Source organism: Mus caroli, unplaced genomic scaffold (genome assembly GCF_978045245.1).
Source record: "Mus caroli unplaced genomic scaffold, Mus_caroli_1 scaffold_2, whole genome shotgun sequence".
Classification (NCBI taxonomy): Eukaryota; Metazoa; Chordata; class Mammalia; order Rodentia; family Muridae; genus Mus; species Mus caroli.
The window spans coordinates 78,962,094-78,987,221 of NW_028227257.1; the positions used below are offsets into that span (position 1 = coordinate 78,962,094).

The 25,128-nt window shown below is 46.0% G+C and overlaps 1 protein-coding gene across 1 annotated transcript; it reads right to left on the reverse strand.

Moving 5' to 3' along the window:
- Positions 1 to 9,030: 9,030 nt before the first annotated feature.
- Positions 9,031 to 24,368, reverse strand: Commd9 (COMM domain containing 9). The gene is made up of 6 exons (XM_029474412.2): positions 24,240 to 24,368; positions 15,461 to 15,586; positions 13,512 to 13,651; positions 11,768 to 11,802; positions 10,696 to 10,799; positions 9,031 to 9,747 (listed from the first exon to the last, which is right to left on the reverse strand). Exons 1-6 carry the CDS (start codon positions 24,351 to 24,353, stop codon positions 9,607 to 9,609), a joined length of 660 nt encoding a protein of 219 aa, XP_029330272.2. The 5' UTR covers positions 24,354 to 24,368; the 3' UTR covers positions 9,031 to 9,606.
- Between the last annotated feature and the right edge of the window lie 760 nt (positions 24,369 to 25,128).

The window sequence follows — 25,128 nt, forward strand, 5'->3', positions numbered from 1 at the left end:
TGGAGCAGAGGTGTCCTCCACTGTCATCAGAGAGACCACTATCCAGAAGAGAACACCACCTTAGGATCTTTGCTGAGGTCTTGCTACATCTCAGCATGAATGTGAGCGGCGCTGTTCCTGGTTCCCATGGCAAAAGCTATTGCTTGACTTTTCTAGAGGGCCGGCCAGTCATATGCTGAGGGCCATGAGCAGAGAGTGTGAACTTAACCAGTGTTTCAGTTATGTTTCTCACTGCTGTGACTATGGACCTGGAGAGAAGCAACTTACGGGAAGGACACTTTATTCTGACTCACAGTTCAAAGAGACACAGTCCACGACGGTGGGGAAGCCACGCAGCAGAAATGCAAGGTGTCTGGGCACACTGCATCTGTGGTCAGGAGGCAGAGAGAGATGAATGCTGTGCTCAGCTTGCCTTCCTTTTATTCACCCTAAGGTGCCAGTCCATGGGATAACGCCACTCATATTTGTTTAGGGTGGGTCTTCCTCAATCAATCAACCCAGTCCAGAACCTTCCTCACTGACCCACCCAGGCTGTTTCTGTCAGGATTCTAAATTCCATCAAGTTGACCATCAGTATGCGACTCACCCCTGTTCTCAGAGAACCTGTTTCTGCTGGGAATCAGTACAGACTGGCCTTGCTAAGTCAGCCTCTCAGTTACCAAGACTCTAAGAGCAGCTGCTTCTGTTCTGGACTTTCTCTTGCCTCCTTGATTCAGAATTCAATTTCTCTCATGGTATCATAGAAACTCGAATATCATAGAGTGAAGGCATTGCCTGGGATCATTAGAAACAAACCAACCTGCCCCGCACCCTTTTTGCTCACCCCTTGGCTGGAGCCCTTGGCTGCACTGTGGCACCCATGGTCCTGTAAGCTTTTCCCTCTCGACTGATTTGCAAAGCACCTAGAAAGGGGATCCGGAAAGTGAGCCCAGGTGAGGTCCTGCAGAAATGCTAAGGGGTCAGATGGAATTTGGATAACGGAGAACCCCTGCAGAGCAGTGACAGATGGCACAGTGCATCTTCTGTCACGTATTAACTGCATGTAACAAGGGTTCTCCATGAGACTTTCTGGGGCAGAGCCAATGCTTGGCTTTGTAGGCCCACTGTGAACAAACCAAGCCTCTTAGCCACCTGGAACATCCAAGAAGAAGACATACAGTGAACATGAGGAACGACTTACAATACACGTGAACTCGCTGAATTAATACAATTTTATTTTAGGATGGGGGGAAAAAACAAGGGCTGGAAATCCATAGAGGAACTGTCTTCGGAGGGAGCTGCTTTGGGGTTTCTCTGAGGAAGCAGTCTTCCAGGAGAGCCTGAAACATGACAGGAAGCCGCTCTTGTGAAGAGCAGGAGGGGGTGTCCAGGTGCAGTGTGGGGGTGGGCATGGGGTGCACCAAGGCTCTGCGACTGGAAATACAGAGATGCCTTGGAACTGACAGGCAGGGGAGTGAAGCGGTGGGAAGCAACGATATTGGGAGGCAGAGGCTGATGGATGTCTTTGTGCTGTGACAGCATGGGGACATAGATAAAGAAGAATGGGCCAAGCCGAGTATATTAGGAGATAGAGGACCATTGGGGTGTGCTCATGCATTAAACAGAGTTGAGGGAAAGGCTGTGGCAGAGAAAGGAGGTGGCAGGAAGCTGTTCTGCACTTAGTAGGAAAAGAGCTGAGGCTGTAATTTACTAAGATAAAGAAGCCTGGTTTGTGGGTGGCAGTGTGGGCAGGGGCCAGAGGCACAGTCCTACCTAAGATGCTACTTTAGCTCCTCGGTCTTGTACTCAGACAAAGCTAGGATTCTTGCCTTAGCCCCAGAAAAGAATCTCAGGATGAGCCAACGTGAGGTGGAGCTGGATTTTACTAGGAAGCTGTTTCACAGGGGTTTATATATAGGGGTGATTAAAAAGAGGAACACGCGTGCGGGGGTGGACAGACTCAAGTGTGAGTGTGAGCCTCTCAAGGGAGAGTCACACAGAAATGTCTTATCACTTAGATCGTTTGGGTAGCTCTCAGTTACACCACAAAGGGCCGCTGAGAATGCCTCTCCCCTGTTGATTGGGCCGTGGTAGTGCACACCTTTAATCCCAGCACTCAGGAGGCAGAGGCAGGTGGATCTCTATGTTCAAGGCCAGCCTGGTCTACAGAGTGAGTTCCAGGACAGCCAGGGCTACACAGAGAAACCTTGTCTCGAGAAAACAACAACAACAAAGAAGAAGAAGAAGAACCCTCCCCCACGCTGTTCCTCCGTGAGATTATAGGGCTGCTCTAGAGGTCCCTTGGAGAGAACTGTATGCTGTTTAGAAACCATGGGCCACAAGGGCTGCACACAGGGCCTGACATGCCTTTTATGGTAAATGGAGATTCTTGTGAGATTCCTAAAAAAAACCCTGCAAGTTCTCATATAGGAAAAGAATAGGGCCATCCAAGGTCAGTAGATCTTAAGTATGATTTATCGATGTTTTAACATTCTCATTTGAAATGCCTTCATATAAAAGGAATATTGTCTCTACATAGACAATCTTTAATTATCCTGGAGTTCTTAACTGTCAGCTGCTGTGAAACTCCAACAGGACTCCTGGCTGGGGGCCTCCGTTCCCTTCCTCTTCTCCTCACAAATCTGTCCTGCTTCAGGTTGACTGGAAAGGATGAATTTGGGCAGAAAAAGCAGGCAGCCCGATTAGAAGCCGGTCCAGGATTCCAGGTGAGAAAAGGATTCCTGGGATGGTGGCAGGGAAACAGAGGCCCTCCTAAGCAATGACAAGGGCACTGGGGGCCAGGGTTAGAGTTCAGCAGTAGACCACCTGTCAAACATGCAAGGCCCTGGGTTCAATCCCCAGCTTGGGAAAAAGAAAACAGACAGAGTTTGAAACTGCTTTTTAACCTCTCCCAAATGTTCTAGATTCCCATCTGTGAGGTGCTCAGCAGCCAGACAGAAGGAGGAGTTCTTTTGGGAGGACACCGAAGTGAGGCAGCCATATGGAGGGTGGAGGGGAGGCGAGTGATGGAGAAAACGGGGTCGAAAGAGACCAGGCTGAGCCTCAGCAATGCTGGGTCCTCCGCAGCTCGCTGACACAGTGAGGAAGGTCCGGGTGCCATCTGTGCTAGGGAAATGGTATCCTGGGAAACAGATGGCTGGACAAGCACACCCTCTGACTGACCAGAGCCCTACAGTCAGGTTGACCTTCCTGTGAGGTTTAGGATGGAGTGTTCAAAGAGGCTGTCGGCACAACAGTTGTAGTCCTTGTCATCATGACGTCCCCCTGTTGCTAGATCAAGAATGCTCTGGTTTCTTGCTTTTGTCTGCACCATTCTAATGCCCCTCCCCCGCCCCCCTTCCAGCTTCTCAGGTTAGAAAAGGCTAGTGAACACTGGAGATAGTTGCTTAGTCAACCTTTGGCACATTCAGGACATTCATTCATTCATTCATTCTCAGTCATTCATGCTTGCATGCATTCCAGTGAGTACCGACTGAGCATCTATAACTGCAGACACTGTCTTAGCTGCTAGGGACAAAATTATTAGCAAAACCTAGACTCTGTGCTTAAGGAAAGGCACATCAAGAGGACAAGTCACCATACCCTCAGAGGAAGCTGCGGCAGGAGAATCATGAATTTGAAGCTAGCCTGAGCTATATAGCAAGACACTTTGTGACACAGTAAGAGAATAAGAAAAAAAAATACACAATATGAGAAGTAGGGGGGACTCCATTCTTGGTAGCCAGACCAGCCATGCCTGTTACCAACAACTTCTATTCCCTCCATCCTCAGAACTCTACCCTGTTAATTCAGATTTAAGTCAATTTCTTCAATTTTGTTCCAAAAGCTTAAAATGTAGGTGGAAAGCTGGTTATGAAGGACATTGAGTATCAATTCTGAGTTTAGCCTTCATTCTGGGGCATTAAGGAGCCATTAAGAATTTGGGGCAGGGGAATGCCATTAGACTCTAGTCAGACAGTGAGTGCAGCAGGAAGAAGGAGGGGGGGGGGGTGAGCCCGAAGCAAGGAAGTCCAGAGAGTTATCTGGGGCTCCTCATCAGCCATGGGGGTGGGGGTCAGAACACAGCAAACCCCCTTCACATCAGAACTGGAGCCTTCTGCACAGGGCCTTACCTAGAAGAGGCAGCACACAGAGCAGACATGTAACCGCCATGGATGGGCACCCTCCCCGACTCAGATACCTTCATACATAATTAACCTCCTCCAAGCAGTGCTGTCAGGAAGAGTTAAGCTTAATCTCTTTCTTATACAGATGAAGAAATCGAGATTTAGTTCAAGCAGCCCTAGACCTGCATCCTGCCTCCACTATCCACCAACGGTACAGAAAGTTCTCTGCTCGCTGAATCCTGGACCTGTGGTTGCCGCGCACAAACCTTGTTTGGCTAAGCTGTGTCTGGCCGGTCCTAATGTACAGATTCCTGGATTTATTAGCCTGTGGCAGATGCATCAGGGGGCATTAGGGGAAAAGTCCTGAAAGGGGTCCCTGGGAGTCTGTCCCTGCTACTCCTTCTTCCAACCTTTGCTGCCCTGAGGAGATAACGAAGTAACAGGCCTGGATCTGAGGGCCTCTTTTACAGGTAGCCTCTCCCTAGACGGGGCTCTGGGAGAGGTCTGCTGCCACCTCACCTTTCCGGGTCTTTGTTTTCATTACTAAGCCAGATGAGATCGAGAGAACAAGTGCGCCATCTGCTGGGCTTACCATGCAAGTTCCAGCTGCAGCTAGCCGAGCAGCAGGCGGCGATTGCCTTCCTGTTTGTGTTTTAGGCCTTATAGTTAGTTCTTTTGAGTCACCTCTGAAGATGGTAAAACCTCGTGACCAGTGATATCTTTTATGAAATTAATCCCAGAGACAGGCTATTACTTTATAGCTGGAAACTCGGTACCGACAGGAACTGCCCATCATCCAGGTACTCAGGCTGTGGGACGAGGCGGGAGAAAGGCACACGCATTCGGCAGGACCACAGAAACAATGGGGAAGATCAGGCAGAGGAGAAAGCCCACTCGGGCCTTTCCCAAGCATTCAGGGCCTACAAACTCTCTCTGCGGAGATTAGGGTCCTCTGGCACCATCCCTGTACTACTACCGTTAGCAATTTTCTTTTTCTTTTCTCAAAACTGCTTTAAAAGGGGGTGGGGGGAATTAAACCATAGAAATGTGAGCACCAAAGAAGATCGGATTGTATAAAGATCAACAGTATGCAGTTAAGAATGTTCAGGAGCCAGGCTTGGTGGCACACGCCTTTAATCCCAGCCCTCGGGAGCAGATGCAGGTGGATTTCTGAGTTCCAGGCCAGCCTGGTCTACAAAGTGAGTTCCAGGACAGCCAGGACTACATAGAGAAATCCTGTCTCGAAAAACAAAACAAAACAAAACAAAAAAACCAACTAAACAAACAAAAAGAATGTTCAGGAATTATCAGGATGTGGAAGTCAGTGGATACAGGCCGAAAACAGGTTAATGGCTTGAAAACCTTCAAAGTTCTAGATGGCAAATAGCTTCTAGATTAGAGCATAAGGGGTTGGAGAGGTCACTCAGTGGTTAAGAGCACAGACTGCTCTTCCAGAGGACCTGGGTTCAATTCCCAGCAACCACATGGTAGCTCACAACTGTCTGTAACTCCAGTTCCGAAGGATCTGACACCCTCACACATACATGTATGAAGACAAAGCAACAATGTACATAAAACTAAGTCCATCATTTTAAAACACACACACACACACACACACACACACACACACACACACAGACACAGACACAGAGCCATCCTCCTGGTAGTTAAAGAGAGTTCCAGGACAGCCAGGATTATACAGAGAAACCCTGTCTTGAAAATCCAAAACAAACAAACAAACAAAAATAAACAGAAACAAAAGAAACGAATGTAAAAGGAATGATAACTAATAAAAGTTCCTTGCTTGTGGTAACATTCTCACCACACTGGACTCACATCTTGGAAGTTTGTGAACAGCAGGCCAGAGAGCTTGACTAGCAGTGCCTGGGCAGGGGCCTGTGTGTGTGCAGAGACCTCACTGAGTGGCTCACTCGGGTGTCCATTTGTCTTCACACTGAAAATCATCAGAAACGGAAGGCAAAGGACAATGATCAGGATCCACAGAGGCAGCAGGCAGGGCTGACCTAGGAGGGTTTGAAGTCACCACACTCAAGGCAAACTTAGGTCACCTGTGGAAAATCACAAATTTTCTTCCGCTACTGAATCGGCAGCACTGGGGAGATGGCTCAGATAGTAAAGGACCTGGGTTTAGGTCCCCAGAAAGAAGCCGGGGTGGTGGCACATGCTTGTGATCTCGGAGCTGGGAAGAGAAGAAGATCCCTGAAACTCACTGGCCCATCTGCCTTGCATGTTCAAGGATGATCCAAGACCACGTCTCAGAAAACGAGCTGAGGAAGCTCCAGCCTCCACATGCACAAACACACTCCAACACAGCCTCATCCAGCAGCATGGGCAGACACAGGAAGAGGCACAGGGTTGGCTCAACACCCTGATCTCCTTTTTCAACCTCTGGGGTCTGGGTGGTTTGAAGCAGCTGGTGAGCTCTGGGTGCCAGGAGAACAGGTCTCAGCTCTCCTGCCTCACTGTCAAAGCCCAGGGGCTCTGTTGATCCTGGCAGGGAAAGGCAGCCTGGCTTTCTGGAGTGAGGCACATCTATGGTCTCAGTGACAGATACATTGATCAGGACTAAGCTGCTCGTCTCTGTGCTGTGCAAGTGGGATGTGGTGGCCAGCCAGGAGCACTGTCACCCCAGAGATTGATTGTCAGCCTTTGATGGACAGAGTCTACATCCCAAATATTCCCACACCCTGGGGAAGGGACCAGAAAATCACCAAGCAAGAACCTCCTTAGAGATCAATGGGGGAGAGGTGCTTCTGAAATCGTATTGGCCCAACCCCAAATAAAGTACCAGAAAACAAGTCTATTCTTGCAAGCAAAGCAAACAACAGCAACACAATCAAGTCCCTTACACAAGCAGATTATGCAAGAGCACCGGACGTATGCAGATAAATTCAGTGTGACCTCACACCACAGTGTCCTTGCATTCAAATACAATATCCAATCTCCCAGACACCCATAAGCTCCTTGTATTGAGCTCTTTGTGAATGACAATGGGTGGTAGGAACCTGAGAAACAGGGATGTAGGGTCTCAGCAGGTTAAAGGAGTGGGAAGGAAAAAAAGGGATGAATTCCAGTCAAAGCTGAATCCTACTTGAGAACAGCAAGGGACTGTCAACACAAAGTAGTGGGCTGGGGGTTAAGGTCCATGACCTGCTGGGGAATGAAAATTATGAAATAGTCTTGTCTCTACAGACAGGATCAATAGTCTCTCTCTCTCTAGATGTGACCCCAAAGAATTCAGGTCTACAATTTTAAGAACAGCCTACGGCTCCTTATTTTGTATCCCTGTACACACAGCTTACTGTAGCTCTTAGGCCTCATTAGAGAAGTTCCTCTGGGCAGTAGACAGTGGTTAGCGCAGAATTCACAAGTGGCCAAAGTGCAGCGTGAAATTTGTGGAATTCTCAGCCATAAACAGGACGTCTGTATTACACCCCCACCATCAGGGCTCAGGGACCACTGCAGAGTGGACAGGAAGACTGTTAAGAGCCAAAGATCAGAGGGGACCAGACTCAGAGTCTCTTCTGGACATGACAGGACCCTGTACGGATGAACTCATCACAGCTACAGTTGTCCAGACAAGATTAACCCAGTCACCAATCCAGAAGGGAGGGAGGTGGGGACCATAGTCCCCCACTCCTAGAGATAATTAAAAGCTTCTGGGAGAGGAAGAGTCCATTTTAAGGGCGTGACCCCTGTTAAGTCAACCATCTACCAAGAAATGGCCCTACACCCATAAATGTATAGAGAGCACACATTTGACTTAATGGGTTATCTTTAAAAAAACAGAAGACCAAAAGAAAGGACAAAAAATTGGGAGGGGATGGAGAGGTGGGGGTGGGAAAGGGGTGAAGGGGGTATAAATATGACCAAGATGGACTGTATGAAATCCTCAAAAAATTAATAAAAATATTTCTTTATGAGATCGGGTTGCTCACCATGAGAAAGCAGCTTTGTCTTGACTTCCCAGTATCTCACTGGGAAGCCAGAGGTTAGATTTCTTATCTTTCCTGCAGATTCAGAACCAAGCCAGTTAAAGATCTTCATCTCTTGCAGTCCTGTAGCTCAGAGAGCAAGCTAGAGAAACCTGGCCCTCCATCCTAATGAGGCCATTTACCAGCAGGTGAGCGAACCTCTGTGAGCTGGCTGTCTCATCCATAAAGGGAGGAAAACAGCATCTATCCCCATACCAACCCCACTGGGCAGACAATGCAACGGATGCCCAGAGCTTCCTACTGCTGTTCCTATTAATAGGCAAAGCTAATGCTATTGAGCCTATTAGTTGTCCCAGTGCTAAGTGCTTTCAGGTGTGTTAGACTATTTCATCTTCACAGTCTTATAAGGAAGAAACAATTATGTGTCTACTTAATTAAAAAAAAGGAAGGGAAGGAGGGATGGGCAGGAATTGATCCTTAGAGGTCAAGCACCTCGTCCATCAAGAAGCAGGGCCATCTTCTGAGACTGGCTGCCTAGCTGCCAGACCTTTATTCTTCACCAATGGTGCTGCTTCCCCTGGCTGCTTCCCCGCAGCATGCACACGCGAGAGCACACACACACACACACACACACACACATCAGGCTGCACTGTGCTACTGTGGGGATCATTGTTCTGTGGAGATATTGAAGGAGAGAAAGACATGGCGTCCTATGACGTGAGGCACCCGAGAGAGATGTTCTTGTGTGGCTAGACTCTCAGGAGTGCTTCACTGACTGTTAACTCTGGTTATCTGTGTCACATGACAGACAACAGCAGAGAGTTGTGAGGCCCGTGAACCTTGTATCACCTCATACCATGCAGTTGTGAGCTTCACTTGGAATTAAGATGTTGAGGTCATTGACCCACACGAGAGGTCGACAGGGCTGAAGACATGAACTCAAACGAAAAGAACCATGACCAGCATCATGACTGTCAGAACCATCACCGTTATTTATTTCCAATCCTTTCTACTTCCTAGCCCGGGAATAGTGGCAAATGGTGTGTTCCAGTTTTCTGAACTGGAGCTGTGGCCCAGCAGGGCTGCAAGCTCAGAGAAGGGTCTGAGGGGACCGTGCTGCTATCTGCCTGCTGACTTCCCTCTGACGGGAAGCAGGCACTGCTGGCCTCACCCCTAATCCCCTCCATGTATTCCAGGGCTGGAAGTGAGCTCACCCAAGCCAATGCTGGAGGTAACCTCACAAGGTGAGTGCTACGGTGCCGGCCTGAGCTCTCCACAGCAGCACACACAGGCGGCTGATAAAGAACACATTCCCTCGCACTGCCACGGCTGGGCAGCTTAGCGCCACACAGGGCCTTCTCAGAGATGGAGGCTTCTGCTCATCTTCAGGAAAAACAGGAGGAAGAGAAGAGAGGAACGATGGGCGTGGGCTTCCGTTCCTCTACTGAGCCTTCTGAGTAGCAGCAGCCCCTCCATCCCACTGTCTGCCCACCGTCAGCCTCTGTGCGGACAACCACACCTTCGCAGGCCAATAGCTGGTTGCCTTATTTATTAGCTACAGCAGAAAGCTGGTCCCGAATGCGACCCAGCCCATCTAACATGGTGTCCAGCGTCTCTTTGCTCAGCTCCATGGTCACAGCAGAGATGGAGGGTTTCTCTCCACACAGACTAGGATCCTCCTGGATCTGCAAGAAGAACGTGGCCCAGAAAGTCAAAGCTGCCTGCCTTTGTTTCTTCCCGGAAGGGAACCCTTCCCAGCTGTATGGGCTCCTAAAGAGAAGTCGCTATTGAGTGAAACAGAGAATCCTGGCCTTCCCTTCCTGAGCAGCAGGTAGTGAAGGAAATGCTCCAAAGGCCTGAGTCACTTTCTTTTCACATGCTATGGGTGAGTGAGGCTCACTGGCTTCTCCGATACTGGGTATCAGTACTCATGTGAGAAAACACTACCTGTTCGCACCACACTTTGACAAGTGGGCTCTATGGCATGCATAAAGCAACTGGACACAGATACAGCTATTTGGTCTTAAATGAGGAAATGAAATGTTACTATAGTTTGAAAGGGACCTGTTAAAGATCCTTCTTCATCATCGACAGATGTTGAGTTGCTGGGTGCCTGGGGAAGTGGCTATAGCATTGCACCCTTCTAATTTTAACTACCCAAATACTATTAAATGGGCACAGGCCCTTATGAAGTTCCAGAAAATGACAATGAAGGGAAGACAATGAGACAGGGCATGTGACTATGGAAGTGCTGGCCACTCAGCTGCCAACAGTGGCTTGGGTGTGCCACTGCAGGGATGGCCCAAGTCTACTGGACCGGAAGCTAGTGGCTACCTGAGGGATCCCGGGGGCTGACACGTACATGTGCAACCCTGCTGTTAAAGGTGGACACCTTCAGACATCAGCACATCATCTAAAAATGATCTCTGCATCTGTCCTCCGAAACTTCTGCTTTTAACAACTATTTTATTATGACCAATGGTCCTACAGGTATAATCTATGAATGAGCACCACATTTGGGAGGGAGTATTATCATTCTTTTTACTTTGCTGGTGTTTTAGATGACTGGGGTGGGGGAGGCCAACTCACTAGCATCCCCTCTTGCCTCCTGAGGAGTGTGACACTGAGCATACCTTCATCTGGAGCAGGCAGGTGGGGACAGCCATGCGGCTGATGTTGTCAGAGGAGGTTTTGATATCCACTCTCCAGTCCAGGTCCACCAGGCGTGGCAGAGAGACTGTGGAGGGGACAGCTTTGGTCAGAGGCTATATACTACCTGTCTCCCCAAGCTTTTATTTGATGACAGGTGGCTATAAGGAATGTGTACACACACAATATGTTTGACTGCAGGCAAGGCTCAGAAAGAGACAAGAAGGACCTGAGACCTACAAGTTGTGTGCCTTACACACAGCTTGGTGCCACCTGTCTTTAGCACCGACTCCCAGTGGGTGCATCTCCAGACACTAGCACTCTAGAAGTTGGGACAGAATGACAAGTGACACAATGTAGAGATGCAGCTATGGTCTGAGTTGTAGAGAAAGGACAACTTCAGCAATGGTGCTAGAATCTTTGTTTCCTAGAAGCAAGGCCCTCACTTGTCTAACCCCGGAGCCTGCTTCCTCATCTGGAAGCCTGGACTGTAGGGTTGCTGGAAGGGCTGGCTGAGTCTACACTGACACAGACCTCAGGTTCTGTGACTGGCTCAAAGTAAGTGCAAGGACAGTCACTCGGCACGCTCTTACGCAACCACCTTTCCTCTTTGCAAATTGAACACACGTGTAATTGTCATTGTCCCATTGTTATTATTCATTGTATATGGTAGTGTGTAACCTAAGGTCACCATCATATGCATATATATTAAGCATATCCCACCTGACACCCACTTCTTTCTCTCTCCTCCTCCCCTTCCTATTAGCCTACTCTGTTCCCATTTTATTTTTGTCTTAGCTGACATATACTTTAAGTACTTCACTTTCTACTCGGGTGTTTCTGTATTCTTTAGTAACCTGCTTCTATCATAACATCAATAATAACAGTAGTAGTGGTGGTGGTGATAATAATAATGTGAAATTTAAAAGGTATAACCCAGAGTGGGGTTTGGGATCAAAATGGTTCTCTTTGATTTGCAGTTAAGTTCTTGGCTGGGGCACTCAGTGCTGGCACTGAGAAGCAGGGCAGGGGAGAGGGAGGTGCCTCAGTACTCACTCTGGTTTGCTTGGGCTTCAGCTCTCCAAGTCGATCTGTTTAGGAAGGAAAAATGGGGAAGAAACAATGAGGGTCCCCAGCTTGTGGCCCTCCCTTCAGAGGCAGTTTTTCATTGTTTTGCAAAGCTCAGTGATAGCAAGGCCCAAGTACTGTTAGTTTTCATAGCTTAGGGAAACCAAACCAAACCAAATCAAATGAAAACAAAACAAAAACATAGACCAACATAAAAAGGCATAAAAGGGCAGTGGCCCTAAGACGGAGCCCAAGTTCAATCTGTGGGACCCATAGAGTTAAAAAAGAGAGCTAAGTCCTGCAAGCTGCCCTCTGACCTCAGTGTCACTATAGCATCCCCTGCATATCTCCAAATAAATAAGTGTAATAAAACAACCTTAAAAAAAAAAACAGAATGTGTAATGCGTTGTTATCTTCTTGCGCTACTGGTCTCAAAGACAAAACAGAAAAGGTCAGTTCACTCTCCCTTCCCTGAGCACCGACCCTGAGTCCCACATCTTATGTAAAACACACCACACATGCCAGAGCAAGCAGCATCAGAGTGAGGTGCCAAGCAGTCAGAATAAATGTGGTCACGTGTGAGAGTTCTAAATAAGCAACAAAGCCCTTGGTAAATAACTATTACCAGTTCCCGCTGCTGGACCCCTTCAAGCTGTCAGCTAGACAACAATCACTTCTACTTAAGATTCATGTTGAAAAGCATCTTCCCAGCTTAGAAGACACAGTCAATTCACAAAAGAAATAAAAGTGGCCAATAAGCACAGGAAAAAGACACTCAACATTTCTAATATCAAAAACTTAAAAGCTAAAAATGAGAAACCGTCTCTCATTCATAGAGCTGGGGAAAGTCAAGAAACCTCCCTGCTTCGAGGCCAGGCTTTGTGGTGCATGCCTGTAGTCACAGCAGCAGGCACAAGAGGCTCCACACACAGGGTTAACTTCGGCTACATTGGGAGACCTAGTCTCACACAAATAAATGGCCACCAAAAACATAAGTAACAACAACAACAACAACAACAACAACACGTTGGAACAATGTATTGCAGGCAACTTGACAATATAAGGCAAAACCCAGTATGTCCCAGTATGCACAGGGCCTTTAAGTCAGTAAGTGAATAACTGCATACATAACAAAGTTTCTATTCCAAGTTGTTTTTGGGAGAAACTGCCAATATTTTAAATGGCTAACCTTAAGGAATTTAAAAAAATGACACTGAATTCCTCCATGGACTAGAATATATTTTACATTTAACTATTAAAAATAACCCTCAGGTCATTTGCTGAAGTGTCACCAATATTAATAGTTTGCTGAAAATAAGTAAGCTCTAAAATGGCAAGGTCCTGTCTGTTATAAAGAAAACCAGAAGATCAGCTTCTCCATATGTATGCAGAGAGAAACAGCCCAGCTCTCCCCTTCAAGCCAGGAGTGGGAGCCCAGCACTTGGGAAGTGGCGGTAGAAGGACCACAAGTTCAATGTCATCCTTGGCCAAAAAGGGAGTTCAAGGCCAGTCTCAGCTACATGAGACTCTTCCTCAAATAACAGAAATAAGCAAAGAGATGAACAGCTTTCCATTAAAGCAACTAACCTCTGGGTGTGGGGCTACAGGCTCTTATTTTCTTTCATCATTTATCATATTACAGTATGCACTTTCAACCACAACACTTACATTTCTAGAATAGTAATAACAAGAAATATGAAAGTTTAAGGGACTTCCAAAAACACACACTTACATGTGCTCCAGGATGATTTTTGTCAGCAGGTTTTTGAGGTTTTGGTGGAAATTTTCCGGAAAGAGAGCCAGAATCGCCTCAGCAGAGGACAGGTCACGGAAGGCCACCAGCCTGGTGAAGTGGTGCAGAGCCTGGAGTAGCTGTCAGACAGAGAGGGCAGCCCTGTAGCTGAAGGGTAGGGGCAGGAGGGTGCATGCAGAGGGGCAGGGGTGGAGCTCTGTACACTCACCCCAGGGGCACACTACCAGTCACATTAATGAGTTAACTGCAGTGTGGGGGCCTCCATAACACATGCTGACACTCAGTATGACTCTGTTAGTTCAGTGGTACTTTTAGAAGACAGAGGCAGCTGCCTGATGTAGGAAGACATCAGCTTGTCAGAAACTTGTTAGTTGTGGGCAAAGGAATAATATCTTTTTGCCTTCTGTAGAAGAAATGTGACCTCCACTTAACTTTGTGATGCTGTTTCCCTGGTAACCTGAAAGAAGTGGAAATCCAACCAGGTTACTAGGCAACCCTGCATTGGCCCAATGGACTAAGAAGACTGTGTAAACACTAGGGTGCACTTCCCTGAGTGAGGCTGCACCCTCCTTGCAAGACTCTGAACCCGTGCTTATTGAGTTGTTAGAGGAGACACTGGTTCCCCTGGAGAGAGGGCTTCAATCTAGAGTGGAAGGCAGCTCATGTCCCTATCCTTACACCGTCACCTGGAAGATCAAAGAGAAACAGTTCCCGCCCAGTGTGCGACTCCCTCTGTGAAAGAGGAGTCTTGGACCCTGCCTGGCTATGTGTTTCCACCTTCTATCATCGCAGGCACTGCACATCAAACCCAGGGCTTCTGCACAGCGGCCAGCACTCTATCAGTGAGCTACACTCCCAGCAAACTATCCCATGTCCTTGTAGATCTGCAGCAGAATCTAACTTAGAGTTCACGTATGAATTTAACCATGTTTAGCTGAACCCAAGAAAGCTCTCTGGAGGTGACTGTTTCTCCACTTTGCAGCTTTATCTGACAGCATGGACACTGTCTGACCATCAATGGACACAGCCCAGAAGCAAAGAGAAGTGAAGCTTGTGGCCATTGGGGCTCAGCAGTGACCACCTCATCAACCTGCTTTGTAATGGGTTTGTCTCCATTCTCTACAGTTTCCCTTACACCTTCCTCTGTTTTTCTAGAATCACCCAGCTGTACCCAAATCCTGGCTTCAGCATATATTTTAAGGGTATCCAAACTAAGTCTACAATCCTACTTCTGCTTTTTACTTTCCTTTAGTTGATTTCTATGAAGAAAGCTCTAGATTAAAGAAAAATAATGACAGTAACAGTACCACTGGATGAAGATACCTAGTCAAGCCGATGCACCCTGGATGGACAAACCATCACTGCCATGTAGCTTACCTTGAGACGCTCGGGCCTCCTCTTAGCTGCCTGATGAAAATCACATGAGCTGAGCAGAAGACATGCAGGGGCCGAGGGAAGTGGGGGCATGGGGTATAGGGAACACAGCATCCCTTGGGGAGCCTGATTGAGCCCAGCAATGGGTACTCTCTAATGCCACTCAGGCCCCCGTGCCTCAGCATAATGATATCCCACAAGGTCTGTCCTCAGCTGTCCAGCTGACAACTCATCAGCACCCGCAAGTCACATGCTGTGCACAAAAATCACAAAAGGTCAGTTTTTGCACACTGCCTAGGCAATAAGTCTGAAATGAATGTGGCCAAACTGGTTATTTATCATAAGGAGGCTTATGTGTCATAAAAAAAAAAAAACGGCTTAAAGACAAAGGCCTTAGAGTTTGTTAATATTTTTAAAATCTGTCTGAAGTTTGCTACAGTGTCAACTGATGTGTAAGGAGAAAAGGTCTATGGACGTTCGCCTGACTGGGAAGTCAAGAAAAAGGCTAATAAGTGGTAAGGGCTGTGGCGCAGGGCTCTTCTCACCACACTTACTTGCTCTGCCTCCTCCTGGGGCACAGACAAGCTGGAACATGTCTTATCTAGGAGGCTTTTTGAGTCAAGGGATGAACTGGAGAAGCTTTCTTGGCACAGTTGTCTGACGACATCTTTTGAGGAGGCCTAGGAGTTAATTTACAGATGGTAAACACACAGTTACAGTCTGCAAACATTTGTGTTGGTTATTTTATGACACTTTGGAGAGTTTGATGCTAACAGCTCACAGGACACTTCTGTTTCTGGGAAGATAGATGCACCTTTCCATATTCTTCCTGATGAGATCAACTAACATCCCTGGGCACTTAGGGAAAACAAACTTAACTGTGCACGGGGGAGGAGGAGCCAGACCTGCTAGGATAAGGCCCAGGGAACAACTCGGGTGCTGAGGGTTTTGGTGCCTCGCTGATCCCAGACCTTGCCCCAGAGGGGCAGCTTCCTAAGACAGAAAACTTTCGACAACAACTACTCTATTTCAGCCAAAAACAACTGTCACGTAAGAAACTATGAACATACATCACCAGGACCAGCAACGGCCGAGAGGAAGCCTCGCTGTGATCAGCAAGTCCCATGATTCTATAGCACAGCATCCCAAACAACTCTGCTAGAGTGGTATGCAGGAAGGATGCGGGGGGAGCTGGGATCTTCATTCCTACTGGCCTGGACTACTACTCTATGGGAGTCTGGACCTCGACTTCTAATGGAATTAATGAGGCAGCACTCTGTTTTCTCTTGCTGTGATAAAAATACTGACCAAAACCGACTTGGGGAGGGAAAGGTTAATTTGGCTTACAGGTTACAGTCCACAATCAGGGGGAAGCCAAGGCAGGAACCTGGAGGAAGAAACTAGAGCACAGGCCATGGAGGAGCAATGATTGCTGACTTGCTCATCATGGCTTGCTCAGCCCGCTTTCTGCTTTCTCATACAACTTCAAGACCACCTGCCCAGAGGCAGCGCCACTCCCACATCAATCATTAATCAAGAAAATGTCCTACAGTCTTGCCTACAGGCCAACTGGATAGAGGCATTTCCTCAATCCAGGTTCAGTCTTTCTGGATGACTCTATTTAGTTTGTGCTTTTGTCAAGTTGAAAAAGAGGAAAAACGGGCTAAAACTAGTCAACTCAGCATGGGGGGCCTGCAGGGCTCCACCAATGACCTAACAAGTGTACCACTGAAGTCAGGGAACAAGAAAGAAGTGGAAATAGCAGTTACACAGACAGACAGATGGACAGGCAGGCAGGCAGACAGATTATAGATAACATTTAAGAAAACTTTCTAAGTTTAACCACAGACTTAATGGTAAATATTTCAAGGACCTAAGTGGACCCTAAAGAGTATAATTTAACAACTTTATACTAAGACACACCAGAAATTAAACTTTAAAAAAAAAATTGTAAGCATTATAAGAAACACTCAGAACTCTTTCCATGGGTGTTTTGTTCCCAATTCCAAGAAGGGGCACAGTGTCCACACTTTGGTCTTCGTTCTTCTTGAGTTTCATGCGTTTAACAAATTGTATCTTATTATCTTGGGTATCCTAAGTTTTTGGGCTAATATCCACTTATCAGTGAGTACATATTGTGTGAGTTCCTTTGTGAATATGTTACAGAAATAAAGTTTGGAGCTGTGAAGAAAGGATGGACCATCTAAAGACTGCCATATCCAGGGATCCATCCCATAATCAGCTTCCAAACACTGACACCATTGCATACACTAGCAAGATTTTACTGAAAGGACCCAGATATAGCTGTCTCTTGTGAGACAATGCTGGGACCTAGCAAACACAGAAGTGGATGCTCACAGTCAGCTATTGGATGGATCACAGGGCCCCCAATGGAGGAGCTAGAGAAAGTACCCAAGGAGCTAAAGGGATCTGCAACCCTATAGTTGGAACAACATTATGAACTAACCAGTACCCCAGAGCTCTTGTCTCTAGCTGCATTTGTATCAAAAGATGGCCTAGTCGGCCATCACTGGAAAGAGAGGCCCATTGGACTTGCCAACTTTATATGCCCCAGTACAGGGGAATGCCAGGGCCAAGGGGTGGGGGTGGGTAGGTGGGGGACTGGGGGGGAGTGTATTGGGGACTTTTTGGATAGCATTGGAAATGTAATTGAGGAAAATACCTAATTAAAAAAACCATGAAACTACACTAGGGAGGGTGTGGGGTTGTGCACTGAATATTGGCTAAGGCATCATAGGTATGAAATTATATTTCTGAACCAAAATTAAAAATAAAAACTATGTATCCAGAAAAAAAAAAGAAGAAACATTCAGAATAACAATGGTTTTCATGTGGGAACTCAAGAGAGGCAGGAAAGCATAGTTCTCAGACGCAGAATGAACTGTCAACCTAGAACCCCCAGCCAGCCTAGTAAAATGTCTATCAGCAATAAAGGAAACCAAGCCAGCGTGTCAGAGGATCTGCCGTGAAGGAGGACTACGGCAAGTTTTTGACAGAAAAGGAATGGCCGAAGTGTGGGGAGCCACAGCGACCTGACTGAAACCGCCTCTGGCTCTGGTCGTTACTGCATATTGCCCTGAGCAACCCTGGCTTCTTTCCCCCCAGATTTCTAGCATCCTAGGGACACACAGAACTGTTAGACTGGTATGTGAGCTTCACAAGCTGATGCTGGCACTACAAGCATCAACAAATGCCTGACACTTTTCTTTAGTCTTCTGCAACCTTCTGACTATGGTAGTCAGTGCTTTTATAGATTTTCCTACACCACAAAATAGAAAAGAACAGGTAAAGATGTAAAAAAAAAAATTTCTGTATTACATTTGAAGGATAAAGTAAAAATTATAATACTGTTTGGTGGCGCTTTAAGTGTAATGGAAAAAATATTTAATATGAATGTTATAAGATTTCATCCTGAGATATAATGATGACACCAACAGACTATAATAAACTATCTACACATAGTGTGACTGGAAAGGCTCTATTAAAAAATGCATAAGGGGCTGGAAAAATGGCTCAGCAGTTGAGAGCACTGACTGCTCTTCCAGAGGTTCTGAGTTCAATTCCCAGCAACCACATGGTGGCTCACAACCATCTGTAATGGAATCTGATGCCCTCTTCTGGTGTGTCTGAAGACAGCTAGAGTGTATTCATATTCATAAACTAAATAAATAATTCTTTAAAAACAAGTGCATCAGAACCCCAGATAATATAAAATTCTGTGTGCGCATGTGAGCATGTATGTGTGAATGTGTCTGTGCATATATGTGCATGTGGGTGTATATGTGTGTGTGCACATGGGAATGTGTGTTGTGTGTATATATGTGTATGAGTGTACAGGTGTGTATGTGCCAATGTGTGTACAGGTGTGTAAGAGTATGTGTATGTCTGCGTATGTGTTCATATGTGTGTGTTATATGTGTGTGCCACTATGTACAAGAGTGTGTATGTCTGTGTGTGTGAGTGTGTGTACACAAGGATGTGCAGTGTTCTGCTTCATTACTCTCCTCCTTATTCCCTTGAGACAAGGTCTCTCACTGCAGCTGGAGCTAGGCTGGTAGCCAGAAGCCTCGAGACCTCCTGTCCCTGAAGTCTACTGTGCTCTCATTACAGGAAGCTGTGTGACCATGTCTAGTTTTTTTAAGTGAGTGCTGGAGATTCAAACTCTGGCTCTCACGATTGCATGGCAAGCACTCTTACCCATTCAGCCATCTTCCTAGCCCTCAAAATAGAATTCTTTTAAAAATGTTCAAATAACCCATGAGAAAAGAGAAATGTAAAAAAGATAAATAAAATAAAGAATGAGCAGAAAAAAAAAAGAACAGATTTAAGTCCTAGCATGGTAGTATTTATATTATCTGACTTCAATATTCTAATTAAAATAAGAAATTGGCAGAGTGGATGAAAACTATTAAATGCTAAATACGAGGTTCTCCTTTCAAGTATATGGGCAGGCAACAGGTAGATGGATGGACGAAGAATGCCATTTAAATATTAATCAAGGGAATGCAAGAATTGCCACACCGAAGCCAGATAAAGCATGCTCTGCAAAAAGGAAATTATCAGGACCATATTATAAAATGCTTCAAGATTCTGTCCACCATGAAGACATCCAGAGTGAGTATGAACCCAGCAAGAGGACTGCAAATCACAAGCAGTAACTGAAAGAACTGTAAGGAGAAGCAGGTGACTTTCCAAACACTACAGGCACAGCAACACCCCTCCTTCAGCAACTGATAGAACCAGCCAGATATGAAACAGGATACAGAAGAACTCAGCAACACCATCCATCATTCTAATTGACATCCGTGTAACGCTTCCCCAGTAAGAGGACAGGGGGTGAGTGAAACAAAGAACTGGCAAGAATGATGAGCCAGACAGTGAAAGGCTAAGGGGAGCTACACACAAACCCGACGGCTCCCACAAATGGACCAATTACTCAAAAACACCATCACGGTGCCCTCATATGAAACAGATATGTAACGGCTGTCACAAGTCAGGAAATTGAATCCACAATGTTAACTCAGGAAAAGAAATCTCTAGACCAAGGCATTTTTCACTAAAGAATTCTAACAAACATCTCAAGATTAAAAATATCAATTCTATAAATCTCTTTTAGAGAACAGAGGAGAGGGGAACAGTTTCCGATGTATTTTATGGGTAAAATTACCTTAATATTCAAACCAGACAGTTTGGATATTACAGATCAGCATCTTCTCATAAAAACTGACACAGAAATACTCAGCAAAATATTAGCATATAGAAATGAACAACATATAAAGAATACATAAAAGGGATTATATACTATGGGCAGATGGGATTTATTCTGGGGATCTAAATCTGGCTAAATATTTGAAAATCTATATAACTCACAATTTTAACAGATCAAGGGAGGCTGGCACACATCTTAAAGCAAGAAAAATGTTTGATAAAATTAAACATTAGGATTTTTAAAACCTAAACAAACAAACAAACAAACAAACAAACAAACAAACAATCCTCTCTCCTAGGGCGATGGTTTGTCAGGTAAAGAAAGGCAAGCGCTGCAAAGCCTGAGGACATGAGTCTGACTCTGAGAACACACACGGTGGGAGGATCGAACCAACTTCTGCAAGTTGTGTTTTCGTCTTCACACCTGCACCACAGCGCATGGGAATGTGCGCTCATACGTGTGTGTGTGTGTGTGTGTGTGTGTGTGTGTGTGTGTATGCAACCAAACCAAAAAACCAACACCAACCAAAAAACCCAAAACATTGCCAAAACGTAGTGTAAGTGAGTCTCACAAGTTTGGAGATATAAAATCAACACACGAAAGTTAGCTTTATTTCTACACACAGACCCACCTTAACATAGCACGGGATGACATCCTTCCTGCCTTTAAAATACCCTAATTAGCATTTGCAAGCAAAGAAGTGTGACCAAAGGGAATGCTGTGGGACATACTGCGACACACTGCAGCTCCACCACAAGATACTTCTTTTCTGTCGAGGGGGAGGTGCAAAGGGTGGAGGGCAGGTTCCAGGGGAGCAGGACATGAGTGGGATTGGGGTGCATGATGTGAGATTCACACACACAAAAAAACCAAGAAAATGTTTTTTAAAATACCCTAATTAGAGGGGCTGGAGAGATGGCTCAGTGGTTAAGAGCACTGACTGCTCTTCCAGAGGACCCAGATTCAATTCCCAGCACCCACATGGTAGGTCACAACTGTTTGTAACTCCAAGATCTGACACTCACACAGACACGCAGGCAGGCTGAACTTAAAATGCATAGTGAAAGGCAAAGGAGTAGAGCAGCTAGCAGTGCTTGCAAGCGTGCATGTGCCTGTGAATGTGTTGGGAGATGCATGTGTGTACACACATGTGGAGGTGGAAGACGATCTCTCTGTGGGTCTTTGGGTCCCATTCACTTTGCTCCTTAAAACAAGTTCTTTCACTGGTCTAGACCAGCCACACGGCCAAGGCTGCCTAGCCTGCCCCAGTGCGCTAGGGTTACAAGTGTACACACACCATCACGTTGTCTTTTTCACTTGGGGTCCAGGTATCACACTCACATCTCACACTTGTATGACACCTGACTTACTGACTGAGCTTCATCCCTAGCCAAAGAACTCTGAGAAAGAACAATAAAGTAGGAGGAATTGGTCTGATGTCGAGATTTATTATACAGTTAGGGCAACCAAGCCTGTGTTCACACAGAGGGATGAGGAGACAGAACAGCGCAACAGAGACCCCAAAACAAACCAACACAAATACGTCCAAGGCATTCTCGAATTGCAAAAGCAATTGAGTGGAAGAAAAATCTTCTTTTTCACAAACAGTCCTGAAACAATTTGACGTTAAACTAAGCACACTCAACCTATGTACCATATATTTTATACAAAATCGGCTCAGTGTGGATTACAGGCTCAAATATAAAAGATAGATAGATAGATAGATAGAGGGCTGGGACACAGCTTAGTGGGTAAAGCACTTGCTCGATGACTTGATGGATCCCCAGAAGACACACAAAAGCTTAAGTAGGGCACATGCCTGAAGTCCTAGGGCCCCGTCTGAAAATAATAAGCAGAAGGAGAATTCTAAGAAGCTCATGGCATGAGCCTGGTGCATGTTGCAGTAAAGGATGAGAAAACCTCCAGCAAGACTGAAGGCAGAACTGACACCCGAGCTTGTCCTCTGACCACATGTCCACACCCACAAACACAAATGTAGACATACACAGAGCGGAGAAACACTCATCAGAATGATTCAGGTAGGCTATACTGACAACCCCAAATGTTGATGCTGACACAAATACACGTGTAAAGTAGTGCAGGTACTCTGGAAGAGTTTGGAGATGTCTTTAAATCATATAATTTCCAGATAGCCTAGGAAAACTAGTACTAGAAATACTCTTTATGCATTTTTCAACAGACCAATGAGCAAACAAATAGAATACACTACAGAACACTTCGAAGAAATAAAAAGGAAGCAATTGTGAATATATATGATTTGTATGATTCTCTGGAGTAGTGGTCTCTCAGTCTTCCTAATGCTGCAACCCTTTAATACAGTTCCTCACGTTGTGGTGACCCCAACCATAACATTATTTTATTGCTATTTCATAGTGCTATATCGTGATGTAAATATCCGCTATGCAGGAAAACTGATATGCAACCACAAAGGGGTTTCTATTTACAGCTTGAGAATTAGGCTTAGTGAGGAAAGCCAATCCACAAACATCATCTACACCAAGATTGACAAATGTTCTTGAAATGAAAACTAATGACACAAGAACGTTGAAGTGTCAAGTAGTTCTGGAGGCCAACTGCAAGTGAGCTTGGCTGTAAGATGTCAACCCAGGGGTCTTACATAGATAGCTATGCCTTGGAGCTTTACTGGATCAATGTAAATACCCCAACTGTGATATTGTTCTGTAGACAGCCAGGAAGTCACCATTAAGGGACATGGGACAAAAAAATCTCTCTGCATTATTTCTCACAACTACAGGAGATATTATAGCTAGCTTTTAATAAAGTGTATTTAACAATAGAGCAGCGAAAATGAACTATTGCTATAATCATGACTGGAAGCCAGATGTGAACACTGATATGAAGAAGTGTTCCATTTCTGTGATGGTGCACGCCTTTAATCCCAGCACTTGGGAGGCAGAGGCAGACGGATCTGAGTTCGAGGCCAGCCTGGTCTACAAAGTGAGTTCCAGGACAGCCAGGGCTACACAGAGAAACCCTGTCTCGAAAAAAACAAAGAACAAACAAACAAAAAAGAGCAGAGACTGAGTAATATTACACGGTGTCCGAAGCCATGCACTGTTGGGAAGGCAAGTGAAGTAAGTAGCCAGGGAGCCACTTGGGGTTCTGGTGTCTCGGTCTGTGGTCTGGTGTTGGCTACAGGAGTGTGTAGTCATTAAGAGAATTACTAATGATTTCTGCCTTTTCAGTATTTATATGTTATTACCAAGGAAAAGAAAATGTCCTAAGACAAGCAGGCATGGAGAAGCAATGGCTTAAATCAATCACAACGAAGAGAAAAAGCTGCTAAGGAGAACTCTTGGATCCTAGTCACAGCTCCACTATACTAAAGCACTTCATAGCTATTTCTTCGGCACATACTGGGTGCCAGGTCTTGTTCTTGTTGGCATAGGCTTGTGAACAATGAAGTCAAAGTGCTCAGGAGTGGACTGAGCAAATGCACACTAGGAAGATGGATACTGGAGAGGGCATTATATGTGTGACTAATAATGACAGTGTCACGAGGATCATTTCTGATCTTCAACTGGATAAGAGAAAAGAAAGGAAAACAAGAAGAAAGAGAAATCATGTTCCTCAGAAAAGAACACAAAGACATCCATGGTGTGTGCTAGTAATAAGTCCTAAGAGAGAATGCAAAGCCACCCTTCTACGGAGTAACTCAAACTTTATGACGTCCCTAGAAGTACTAGGGTGACAAGAGGGAGAGGATTTCCCAGAGAGAGGTGTAAAGACGGGGATGAAATGGGAACTGGTGACTGTCATCCAAGTGCTCCAATGTATAAAACCACTCGTAGTCACTAATTCTTGGGTGTATTTACATCGACTATCTGATTTTTACTTCTACCTGAATATCTGGGCGTGATTAATTTTGTTGCTCCTGTTTAAAAGCTCAGAAAGGCTGAGCGATTTTCTCAGGGTCACACAGAGAAGCACTGACGCGCGGCGGGTAGGGTGGGAGTGGGACAATGCTCCAAGTCAGGGCCGGTTTATTCCTAATTCTTGCTTTGCACCAAGTCCCAGATCCTAAGACGGTGGCCGCACGCGTCCCCACCCCTTCAAGATACCTTCAGTAGGCTCTGGAGCGCCACGAAATGCTCCGCTGTCAAGGCCGCCATCTTTCTGGAGTCACGTGACAGCCGGAGCAAGCGGAGCGTGCCTCGTGACCCCTCGCAGGACATGCTGGGAGTTGTAGTTCTTCACTGTGGCTGGCGGGAATGGCGTGCAAAGAACCGGCAAGTCTTACTCCTGTATGACTAAACTCAAAGACCAGAGGGCTGAGATACTGAGAGAACTCGGATATAGAATGATTTCCAGGGAACAACTGGCTGGACTTCCTAGGTCAGGGAAACTGGGTTTGCCTTTGCCCCTCTGGGTAGGCTGGCTGATCTGGTGAATGCACCTGCAGACTTGGCAGACACCTTGGCAACTTAGATGCCCAGAAGTGATCTGCCTACTCACCATCTGGATTTAAATGAAGCTCTGCCTATTTGAATTCTTGGAATTCACACACACACACACACACACACACACACACACACACACGTATGTTCACATGCCTGCAGTACTCCCTAAAAAAAACAAAAACAAAAAACAACGCTTCAAGGCATATAGTTTCTTCTCTGTTTGTGGAGAGATAGGAGCTTTCCACTGTAACTAGCCTTATCCAGTCAAGCTAAATCACTTAGGGTTCTTAGTAACTTTCCTGTGGTCCAAGAAGAGATCTGGTTTGAAGGGCAGCTGATTAGGAAAGGAGTTAGAAAGGAAGAAGGTGTGTGAAGATATTGACTATCTTAGCGCTGAGCACCTCCGGCATGGTCTCTTCTGTCTGCACTCTTTCCCTTGAGTCTCTTGCTCTGTGGACTGAGTGTTGAGGGTCATGCAGCAAGACCTGACAACACCTTCCTCAGAGGCAGACCCTCCAGCCTTCAGAGAGTCTGAAAGTGGCAGTCGATG